The sequence below is a fragment of the Alexandromys fortis genome, unplaced genomic scaffold (genome assembly GCF_014885135.2).
Source record: "Alexandromys fortis isolate MF-2015 unplaced genomic scaffold, M_Fortis_MF-2015_v1.1 scaffold_45, whole genome shotgun sequence".
NCBI classification, from domain to species: Eukaryota; Metazoa; Chordata; class Mammalia; order Rodentia; family Cricetidae; genus Alexandromys; species Alexandromys fortis.
This window is the reverse complement of record NW_026067926.1, coordinates 2,755,141-2,767,425: the sequence shown is the minus strand read 5'-3', so window position 1 is coordinate 2,767,425 and position 12,285 is coordinate 2,755,141. Positions and strand designations below refer to the sequence as shown.

The window sequence follows — 12,285 nt, the reverse complement described above, 5'->3', positions numbered from 1 at the left end:
GCTAATGGGTGATGTGCTAATGGGCGAGGTGCTAATGGGTAAGGTCCCCAAGGGCAAGGCCTGGCACGGTAAATACGAACCAAACTTCACCTCTCCTTTGACTTCTCTGCACTTCCAATCCTATTGGGACAGGGACAGCGTCTCTGTAGGAATTTTCCAAGGTCAATAACCTGGACGTGGCATGGGTTGTTACAAAACATAGCACAGGAGAGCCGGTGCCCTGTGGGGTTGGAATGCGATAGGCCAAGCATTGACCCTATTTGACTTCCTTCCAGTGAGGTTGGTCCTGGGGCCAGCTAGCTCCATAGGTTAACCTTCTTCATCTGTTTTGAAATGGAAATTATGTCATCAGTCTGACAAGGTCACAGAAATTAAAAGAGAGAGTGTGTCGTCTATTCGGCCCTGAAGCCAGCAGGGGATCGTGAGATGGTGTACGTCGCCTCTGGCCTGTCTCATGGGATTAGAAAAAGCAGAGTCAGATGCAGATGGGGCCTTAAGCTGGTCCAGGCACAGGGAGCTTAGCTTGAGATGTCACTGCCATTTCATTAACAACAGGTATCAAATCCAAGCAGAAGGAAAATTCCAAAGGATTGTCTAATTTGCTGTTTAGGAATGTTAGGGTTAAGATGATTTTTGTTATTGTTGTTTAAACTGAGATTATAAATGAAACCTCCAAGAAATTGTCTTATTCGGGCTTTATGATTCAGCCATCAAGTATCTTGGGGTCAAAGTGGGAAGAATACATACTTAGTATTCAACCCAGAGGTGTGGGGAGAGTGGAAGATAGGAAGAGAGGAAGTGGGAGGGGGGAAGGAAGGGACGGGCTGGAGGGAGGAGAGAATCTAAAGCCTGGAGGATGGCATGTCCACTGGACTCCCTCAAAACACAATAGCTTTGAAGCCAATACCAATGGGATTTTCCCAGAATGCCTGTTGTTTATCTGTATCTTTCTTCCCTACTTGGAAGGACCAGTTTTATAGCTACACTATTGGAGACCAAACAGAACTGTGGCTCTCCCTCTACAACTCACAAAGCTGATTTCAAATCCTCTGGAGCGCCCGATTGTTTTTCTGACCATTTCCCCTCCTTCTGTGGAGAGAGTCCTCTGCTGCTGTGCTCCAGTCTCCTCAGGCCACCTGACAGCAGCTTCACCAGCAGCCTCAGAATCAGGAGAAGTTTGAGCACGGACCTTTGCAAGCACACAGGTTCCTTGCCAGGGATTTTAGAATCACTGCTGCTGCAGTGAAATATCCTGATTCAGAAGGAACTTAGGCAGGAGCGGTTAGTGTAGCACCCAGTTCAAGGTAGTGTACATCACTACCGGGAAGTGAAGGCAATTGGTCACATGACGTCCTTAGGGGGCAAATAAAAAAGAGATGGGTGCACGCCGCTGCTCAGCCCCTCTCTCCACTTACACTCTCCCACTAAGACGAGGCCCTGCAGCTGAGTGCCACCATCCATATCTGTTGCTATGATGGAATATCAGAGTTGATGTGATTCAGAGAGAAGAGACACTTCTAGTCAGGTGGTAGTGACACACGCCTTTAATTCCAACACTTGGGAGTCAGAGGAAGGTAGATCTGTGAGTTCGAGGCCAGCCTGGTTTACAGAACAAGTTCCAGGATATCCAGGACTACACAGGGAAACCCTGTCTCAAAAAAAAAAAAAAAAAAACACAAAACCAAAACAAAATTGTGCATTACAGAAGAAAAACTTCTTTGGTTGAGTTTTGGAAGCCAGGAAGCCCACAAACATAGTGCTGGTGCCTGCTCAGCCAATGACAAGGGCTTTTTTGCTGTATCATAATGTGGTAGAGGTCACCACATGGAAAGACAAGCATGTCTGTCAACTCCAGTTGCCCTCCTTCATCTTAAAGCCACCAATGGCTACATCAGAGCCAACCCTCTGAAGTTATCTAATCCTAGTTACCTCCCAAAGGCTCCACCTAGAAATACCATGAGCAGATTTTTAGACAAGTCTCCAGCACAGGAATTTTGAGGGACACAGTTAACCATAATAGCATCATAGAGGGCTAATTAATAAGACCGAGGTTGTGTCGACAGAAGACTTCCCGTAACATGACGTGAAGGGCAGCAAAGTCAACTCTATTGCCAATGATGAAATTGCACTCAACTGAGCTTACCTCTGACTCTCAAGGGAGAGGGTTGCCAAGCCGTGCGCGCGCACGCGCACACACACACACACACACATACACGACACTCTTTAGACCAGAGCAGAAAAACAACAAGTTTATTTAGTGTGCTGCAGACAGGACAGAAAGACAACAATTGTCGGCATAACATGCTGGACTGCTTGTGATGGGGGTGGGGTCTCATTTTGGAGCTGCCTTCATTCATTTGCATAGGGATAGGGTAAGCCACTATCACCCAATGTCCTGCCCTGCATTCCCCACCATGCAAATGAGGGCAAATCTGATTGGTTGATGCTCATCCCTAGCCACAGATGGCTTTACAGAAGGCAGAGGTATCTCTGAAGTGTGGATTGTTCTCTACCCACTATTCTGCCGAAAGAAGCTAGCTCAGTTTCCTGTCTTAGAGATGCTTTCTGGACCAAGCTGTCTTTGAAGAGCTGCTCTCTTTCTGGCTCAGTCACATCCCTGCTTCCACACACAGCACATACATGTGTCAGACACACCTTTGGGGTGTATGTGTCAGGGCACAGAGGGGCTTTTTTGTGTGTTGTTTTTCAAGAAAGGGTTTCTCTGCGTTACTCGGCTGTCCTGGAATTCACTCTGTAGATCAGGCTGGCATTGAACTCACAGAGATCCTCCTGTCTCTGTCTTCCAAGTGCTGGTATCAAAGGTGTGAGCCACCACTGCCAGCCTGGTAGGATACTCATTTGTGATGGGCAAAGAGAAGTTCTTTGCCACTAAGCTATCTCCAGCCCTTAGCCTTTTTTCTTTCTTTTCTTTTCTTTTCTTTTCTTTTTTGGACAGGATCTTAATTTACCCTGAGTGACCTTGAAGTAACTGTGTAGCCCAATCAGGCCTTAAACTTGTGTTCCCCTGTCTGAGTCTCTTTAATAGTGTGGCTAACAGGCCTATGCCACCAGGCCAGTCCAAATATACACTTTTATAATCAACCTTATCACTTCCAATGCTGGGAACATGTCCTTGGGGCACATTTCAAAGGTTAATCATTTTTTTTTAATTAAAAAAATCTTTTAATCAAATAAACTCATTACATTGAATATTCAAGCAAACCCTGCCAATTCACAATGCAAATGGTCTCTTTAAAGGTTGGTTCAGACTGGCAATATAGCCCAGAGATTAAAGGGGCCTGGATCCAAGCTTGACAAACTGAGCTCCATCTCAGAATCCCCGCAGTGGAAGGAGAAAACGGACTCCTACAAATTATCTTCTGACTACCAAACACACACATATGTGCACACACGGGTGCGCGCACACACACACACACAATTTTTAGTGGTATCCATTTGCAAACCCATACGTCAAACATGGAAACTTTTAGGAATTATTGATGAATTACTCCCAGGATCGGACCCATTACCCTACACCCCACACTTAGGATGCCAGAGCCAACTTCACTGGGATCATATTCTACCTGAGGACCAAAATTACCATGAGGATACTCTCGACCCCCTCTGAGTGCTAAGGTGAAGGGAAACCCATCTCCACTGCACACTCTGAAGTTTTACTGGAATGAACTAGTAATCAACATACTCAGTTGGAGATGAGGTTTGCAAACGTGTGGATATGGTGGGGAGGATGAAATCACATCATGTCGGAAGGTCACCAGAGCACAAATGCCGACCTAACATGACTTAGAAACCTAGAGACTCCTTTATTCCACTGGGGAAGGAGGAATGTGGAAAGGAGATAGCTTTCCTTCAAACCCAACAGACCTATTAAATATGCAACGGCCCGGCACAAACTCTGACACCAGAGCACAGGTGTAAATGATTCTCCGTGGAATGGAAGCAGAGGCAGCCATGGCTGACAAACAGAAGTCTGTCCAGGTGTGTCAGCAGACTGTCCTCTTCCTGTGAAATGAGTTTAGGTAATAGAAACTCAAGGAAGAGGCCAGAGTAATTCTTTCCCCTTTGGTGGGTCCAGACTTTCGACAGGTAAGAGAATCTCTCGGGAAACCTCTGCTAGGATTTGGAAGCAGAGGTATGAAGGTAGGCGGGGGAGATTGATACAAGTTCAGAGGAACCGTGATGCTGGGCCTGCTTTTTAAAAGGTATTTCATCTACTTTAAATCAAATTCCTCAGCCTGCCAAAACAAAAAGTCAGAACAAAACAAAAACCCAATTATTTTTCAAGTTATCCTTCTCTTAGCCCCCAACACAATCCTGGTCCTGGGCAGTAGGAAAGACAGCCAGGGCAGACCACCAGTTCAGGGGGACAGATCTAATCCTGTCCTTCCAGGGCCCAGGACCCCCACCATGCCTCTCTCTCTTTTTCAACCAGTTTTTCAGGCAGTTTTAAAAGCCTCCTAAAATGTCACCATGGGAACAGAGGGGTGAGAAGGACACAGCTATCCAGGACCCCGGATTGCCCAGGCCTCCATCCTGACACATGTTAAAGCAAATACTGAAGCCCCCATCTCTTCTACCTTAAGAGAACCCACTCCCCTGGGCCCTGCCCCTTCATCTGGTTACCACTAAACACACAACCAACCCAAACTGGTCACAGTATTTTGAAAGAGTTTTGACTTTTAGGTCTGAACCATGGAGGTGGCTAGAGCTAAGTCATGTGACTGTGAGGGACGTGAACTCAGCTCTGGACCTCCCGGGGTCAAAATACGCTCTATGCCCGCCTGTGCCACCCCATTCTGCTCCTCTGGCAGGCAGGCAACAGTAAGGCGCCACCATTCACTGCCCGCTGAGAGCAAACATGGCAGGTGGTCATGAATCTTCTCCTCACAGCAAGCATAAGAGCCATCACACGCTTTTAATTCCAGCACTCAGGAGGCAGAGGCAGGAAGATCTCTGTGAGTTCGAGGCCAGCTTGGTCTACAAGAGCTAGTTCCAGGACAGGAACCAAAGCTACAGAGAAACTCTGTCTCAAAACAAAAGAAAACATTGCCTGGATTCAATTACTTACCTTTCTTGGTTCACTGCACTAGCCCAAGCCATGCCAGCTCTCACCTGGATCCCTGCAGTCCTGTCCATCACTCAGGGCCCAACCCAAGGAAAAGTCCTTCTCACTTGAATTTTTAAACAACTGTATAACAAGATGCCTCCTAGTTTTACTTTGCACAAGGCTCTGCAAACTATGTGTGTGGCCCTGACTGTGGTCTCTACTAGAGCGTAAGCCCCATTAAGGATGGGGCCCGCGACTTTTTTATATACGGATGAGCCCAGAGTCCATTCCGGCTCTATGTCCAGGCCTGACCATACAGCAGCCAGAAGAAGCTGATGCTGCCTTTATTGACTGTTTAAGGGGAACTTTACTCACGAGGCCCGAGAGGACACTCTTAGCCCACCTTCACACCTCCCACCAGGGCTACTGTTGAGAATGAGACAGTCCCTCATGAGTGCTTAAGCTCCTCCCTCTGGTCAGGCAGTCTCCACATTCCCGGGATGGCCGTGGCTCCCTCCTCTGTCTGGGCATCTGGACCCAAGCACTCACCAGTCAGCTCTTTCTACTCCTCCAGATGGTTCACGGGCCAGAGAGTGAGAGCAAACAGACCATTAATAATGTATGTGTGCAGATTAACTTAGAACAAACCAGCCATTAGCCACACAGAGGCGTTTGCTCCTTTCTGTAGCGTGAGATACAGGATGCTCTAACTGCTCTCCTGCCCCCCACCAATGCCAGAAAGCACAGTCAGTCCCTGACTTAGGGCATTTCATTTGGGGGCCTGCAAAGCCTACAGCGGTTTGAAAGCAAAACGAGCTCGGTAGAGCCGCGTTTTACATTTCAAACTTGGGTCTGTTCCTAAGCCCGCACGCACTATGTAAAATGATTCTCTCGTGATGTATGGCCGCAGCCTTCGCGGCTCCCAGTCAGCCTGCCTGCTGAGGGGAGCCGGCCAACACTCAGTGGTGTACCGTGTCACTGTGAGGTTCTCTCACGGTGTAGGACATGCCTGCCGCACCCACAGTATTTTCAGTGCCCTACGGTGCGTAAGGATGCACCCCGTTTAGAGTTGAAGATTCGGTCGTGTGTGCCCTTTATTCTAGCTAGGATCGTACCATTCCTGCCAAGGATCCTTCAGGCCTCTCCAGGATCCAGGAAGCCACCCGGTTCACAGCAGGGACCCAGGGGTCTATTGACCAGCATCCCCTCCAAGGACAGCGCTGTGCCTTTAAGGTCCTTAAGTGTTTCCACTGCTGCTTCCCCGGCACCTGGCAGGGTGCCTGGCATCTAGTAGGCGCTTAATAAATATTTCTTGAGTGAATACATAAATTCATTTAATCATTCTGTGACTAAATGGGCTTTGAATGGGTATTGCCAGGCTCTTTACTATGCAAATACAGGTGTTTAAGATTCTGCATTTTGATGAGCTGCAAATGGGCTGACAGGAATCCCTGCATTCAAGACGGCCTGCATAATTTGCGGGCCCAGGTGTAAAACGAAGATCCTGAGTTCCAGGCTCAAAGGACAGACCCAAAAGATTTTCAATCAACCCCCCGCCCGCCAGGTTTTATTACCATTGTTTGTTTATAATTACTGTTTAATGATGCCCTCTGTTGGGCACAGGAATACCCTCCAAGTAAGTGAAACCTCGCCCAAGGATCTGAGGCTCCCAGCTAAGTCTGATTCTCCCTGTGTTCACTCCCAGACCCCCATCAGAGATGAAGGGTGACCTGGCTACTTGGCTGAGGCAGGAGAGAACAACACTCCACCGCAGGTGGGCCCTGTGTGACTCTAGGCTCCAAGCACCTAGATAAAAATTTACAATGCAGACAGCTAGTAACATTGCTTAGACTTTTAAAATGTCCGCCGCCAAGCGCCGGCCCTCCCGAACACAGGCCACTGAGTGGCTGGCACCAGTCTCCCAAGCCCGATGGGATGTGTGGACTTCTCTCCCGTTCTGCACGGTCCGGTTTGCAGACACCCCACGACCGCAGCAGGGGAGTCTCAGAACTGACTGGAGCGTAGCCTGAACTGTTTCTCCTTCCCTCTGCAGGGGCTGTGAGGGCCTCCAGCGTCTTCCCCATCCTCAGTGTCACACTGCTGTTCTTCGGGGGGCTCTGTGTGGCCGCCAGCGAGTTCCACCGCAGCAGGCACAGCGTCATCCTCAGCGCAGGCATCTTCTTCGTCTCTGCAGGTGAGCCATCTTGCCTAGGCCCTGAGATCTCCCCAGACGACAAACCAAAGCCGGAGCCAACACACAGGAAATACATGGAGGGGACAGGATGTAAAGATCTATTGAGACAGAGAGACAGAGAGACTAACCAAATGGCAGCCGAGCATGGTGGTGCATGTCTAGAAAACCAACACCGTGGATGCTGAGTCACTAATTACAGGCTAGCCTGGGTTACAGAGTGGAACTCCAAAGAGAGAGAAGAGGAGGGAAGAGGGAAGGAAAAGCAAGAAAGAAGCCAAGAGAAAGAGAGAGAAGGGGTAAGAGGGAGAGAGGAGATGGGGGCAGGGAGAAGCGTTTTGAGACATTTGTTTGCCAGTCAACTGCTGTTCACAGCCCTTTAAGCATTTGAGTCCCCGTATCCTCCCAAGCATTCATGGCGGGAACTAAAGTTCCAGATGTCCTTGGGAAAGACCCCTCAGCCATCCACAGCAGCTCTGAGCAGCAGGAAGTACAGGGTGACCAGGAGACAGATGAGGGACTGCCTTCCGCAGCATGCCCTAGTTCTCTGCCTTATCTTACCCACCACCTCCTCTCCTCATCCCCCTCCTTCTTCGGTTCCCACAGTTCCTTTCAGGTCTCTGCCCTCTCTTCTCCCCACTCCCCGCTCCAGGCAGGTCCACACCAACTGGATGAAAGGCTTTAGAGAAGCAGAGAACATGGCAAGCTTTTCATCTTTTTTCTTAGTGCTGTGACAAAGTGCCCGACAAAAGTGCTGTCTGGAGAAGAAAGGGTTTCTTTCCCTTCACAGTGTGAGGGTACAGCCCATCACAGTGAAGAAAGCAAGGCAGCAGGACCATGAGACAGCCGGTCACATTGTGCCCACAGACAGGAAGTGGGGAGAGATAGCTGGTTCTGGGCTTGCTGTCTTCATCTTAATTCAGTTCAGGACCCCAGACCTGAGGAGGACCAGATGGTGTCCTCCAAATTTAGGGTGGGTCTGCCTACCTTAATTAACACAGCCTAGGAAGTCCCTTGCAGATATGCTCAGGTGTGCTTCCGAGATGGTTCTCAAAACTGTCAAGTTGACAGTTATTAACCACCCCTGGCAGGAGTAGGGGAAGATGGCTTTGGTGGTGATCTTCAAACTTTGCTGTAGAGTGGTCCTCTCTTACACACAAGGGATGCGCTCCAAGAACCCTAACGAATGCTGAAACCAAAGAGTAGCACCAAATCCTATAGCACTAGACTCACTCTGTAAAAACACACTTATTAAAGTGCAATTTATACATTCAGGTATAGTAAGAACTTAATAATAAAATACAGGAATCATAATAAGTTGTAACAAGATTATTTAATATTAATATGAACTACTCCTTTCTGGAATTTCCTTGCACTATTTCCAGACCAAAGATGGCTGTCGGTAAGCGACCTTTGAAATTTGAGTTCTGGCTCCACCTGTGTGGCCTTGGGAACCATTACAACATCCGGGAACTTGGCTTCCTCACCTCCAACATGGCAAACAGCGATGGTTCCCATTTTGCAGAGCTGGCAGAAGGGCACTGGGCATGCAAGTCATGATGTTATGTTCTACTGTTGGAAAAGCAGCAACTAATGCCAAGCATGCAGCCCAGCATCTGGTTGCCCAGCATCCTGGTTCCCTATCATACCTTGCACAGACTCTGTCCCCCATTGCTTCCCCTTCTATAGAGTGAGTAAGACAGACAGTACCTCACTCCAACCTCCAAGAACCCATTGAAGCTGCAGACCATGCAGAAAGTCGTGTCCTTGCCCCAGGGAAACAAGGGCAGCTGGAGGTAGCTATGACTTCTGACCATGGTCTGTGGTGACAGATGTTAACTGGAAAACCCAACTGCTTAACTGGCTTTGAGGAATGTTCCTCCCCCTGGTGGCCCTGTCCTGGCTTTCGCTGACCAACCAGGAGAATCTGCACCAATGTTGTGTTGATGTGACAGTTTCCAAAAAACTGAGATAAGATCATTATTTTGTTCCCCCAGGGGATTGTTAGGGAAGAGTGTCATCAGCTACTGCTTTTCAGGGAAATACTGTGAGGGATGACAGGGTAGATGCAGGGGACCATGAGAGCCCTGGGGGATGCTTGCCTAAGATTAGACCTCTCCACTAGTCTCCCCCTGGAGCCCCAAGAGCCTCAAATTTTCTACCTATAAAATAACAGTGTTGCGAGACACCATGCTCCTCGAGGTCCTTAATGGTGCTAAGGTTAATGGTTTCATTATAACTTTTTATTGGGCACTTACTGTGTCCTGGGCCTGATAACAAGGTCCAAATGCATGAAGCCCAGTGCTTCCCTCTTCAATAATCTAGTCGGATAGAATCAAGCAAGTCACTAAACTGCTCCATGTCTCAGTTTCCCTGATCTAAAAGTCAGGGTAATAATGACCCTGCCTCTGGAGGCTGTTTAAAGGATTAGATGAGTTGGTACACATAACTGAGCCTAGAACAGTGACTGGCACCCAGTGTGGCTCAACACAAAGTAACTGTAATGTGCTTTGTGTGTTTGATATGTGTATCAACTCCATTCATTCATTAATGCAAAAAATACACCCTGTGTTCTTCTTTTGGGTCAGGCTCTGGGCTAGAAGGTGGAGCAATAGCGATGAGCCAGTATCTCGTCCCTATTCTCAAAAAGCTTACATTTTGATTGGAAAAGCTATTGACCTCATTACTGAAATCTCAACCCCCCCCCCCCCCCCCCCCCCCCCCCCCCCGTGGCTAAGAATCGTGGGTTCAAATTCTGATTTTTATCATTTCCTAGTTTGTGTTGACATGGAAACTTACTAATCTATGTTGTTTCCCTGTCTATGGAAGGGAATTCTTACTTCAAAGCAGACATATTGCAGGGATTCATTGAACCAATGAAGGAAAGAGTCTGCATAGTGAGGGCCATGTAGCTAAGCACTACTGCGCTTGCCTAGCATGCTCCAGGCCCTGGGTACCCTCACCAGCACCATAAGATAAATAGATGAAGTCACCAAAGACTCCGCCTAGCACCCTGCTCATAACGAAAGACTGACAAGTCACCTGGCGTCCTGCCTCTTTAAACTAGTTTGACATTTGAGCGTCTTTATGAACTTTCCTACTCTTCCCTCCCCCTCTGCAAAGCCCTCTTTTCTAGGACTTTCTAAACTTTGCCACCCATATCTTCCTGCTGTCACAGGGGAGAGAGGGAACATGGCCCTGGGCACTCAGGGCATCAGTGAGCTGAAGCATCTTTGAAGTCAGTTTCCCATCTCCCTGAAAAATTCATGTGGACTCTGCTTTCTCCTCCTTATATCCATGGTCATTTTAATATAAAAGCATGTGTCTTCCACTAACCATGCAGGCAAATTGACACTCGGAGAAGAGAAGCCATTTTTCATCCTGGGGTGGGTGGTCCTTGCAGCCTGACAAAGCCATATCTGTCATCTCCCGTATCAGAGGTACCAGATCAGACCGTGCTGCCTACCAGGAAAAGGCCAGGAGAAAACAGGGCAGAGGCAAAACCTGACCCTTCCCTGCTAGGGGCAAGTCCTAGATGGACTATGACCAGATTCATATGCAAAATATTTGTAATCCCATACGCATGTGCACCAGTCAATCAGAATAGTGGCACTAGAGCAACTCTGCTAGGCAAAGCTTGATTTTGAGTTTTAAGGTTTACTTTATTTTTATTTGTGTGTGCGTGTGTGTATGTGTGTGTGTGTGCGCGCGCGCGTGCGTGTGGGGGGGTTGTGGGTTGAATGCCTCCAGAGACCAGAAGAGGAGCTGGGATCCCCTAGAGCTGGAGTTACAGGCAGCTATAAGCCACCAGACATGGGTGCTAAGAACTGAACTCGGGTCCTCAGGAAGAGCAGCAAACCATCTCTGCAGCCTCGAGACAGAACTTTCGATGACCCTGTAGTTGTTTAACTTTGGGGATACCTTGAGAAGTACATGGCAGTCAAGGAGTGGAGGGAGGACTCACCAGGTTATTCATCATCTGGTACAGGGGCCTGCAAAGAGGGACAGGCTCCATATAGTGCTGCCCAACAGGGAGGGACAATTTAAAGGCAAGAGGACAGTTGGTGTCCCTGCTCCCTCGGTCATCACTAGCAGCAAACCCGGGGTCCTCATGTAAAGAGACAAAAAGAGACATTTCCCCTTTGGAGCAGTATAGTGAGTGAGGCAACTGAGGGTGAGCAGGGCCCTGAGCACTGCTCCTTCTTACGATTGCCCAGGGAATCAGTTCCTCACCCTAAGTGGTAGGCAGCTGGCTATTCCCAGTGTAGCCTGTTGGCATTTGAGAGAAGTAAGTGTATTTCTAAGCTGAGGTTCTAGAGAAACATAACCTCTCACACATCAGAGAGGTAAGCAATCCAGTACAGGCTGTCGGAATTTGCACACTAAAGAAACAAGCAACCCCTGAGTTACTTAGCCCAAGGAGCTAGAAGCCCCTCCTTCCCTACCTGTGCGGAAGGCCCAGCAGCTCCCTGGAAAGAGCTGGTGTTGAGTCATCATTGTTGAAAGACCAAAGAAGCTGAAGTCCGCTGTCCAGGGATGGTGGCAACAGCAACAGATACACTCACACAGGGTAGAGTTTGTATATCTGCTCTGACTGGGTCCTCTGCCCCCAGCTTAGTAGATGGCATCATTAAAATTCAGGCCTGGCAGTGGTGGCGCACACCTTTAATGCGTTTAATCCCAGCACTCAGGAGGCAGAGGCAGGCGGATCTCTGTGAGTTCGAGGCCAGCCTGGTCTGCAAGAGCTAGTTCCAGGACAGGCTCCAAAGCTACACAGAGAAACCCTGTCTGGAAAAAAAATAAATAAATAAAATAAAATAATTCAGGGAGATCATTCTTGATGTAGGTGTTCTTTCATTGGTTAATTAATAAAGAAATTGCTTGGCCTGATAGGTCAGAACATAGGTGGGTGGAGTAGACAGAACAGAATGCTGGGAAGAAGGGAAGTGAGGCAATCGCCATGCCTCTCCTCTCTGGGTCAGATGCCATGGAGCCAGCCACCAGGTCAGACATGCTGAATCTTTCC

General features: G+C 48.4%; 1 protein-coding gene across 1 annotated transcript in view; it reads left to right on the top strand.

Moving 5' to 3' along the window:
* Cacng3 (calcium voltage-gated channel auxiliary subunit gamma 3) overlaps positions 1-12,285 on the top strand; it is a 96,810-nt gene that overhangs the window by 82,369 nt on the left and 2,156 nt on the right. The window contains exon 3 of the mRNA XM_050143327.1: positions 7,122-7,262. Coding sequence (XP_049999284.1) covers positions 7,122-7,262 — 141 coding nt within the window. The remainder of the gene's footprint in view (positions 1-7,121; positions 7,263-12,285) is intronic.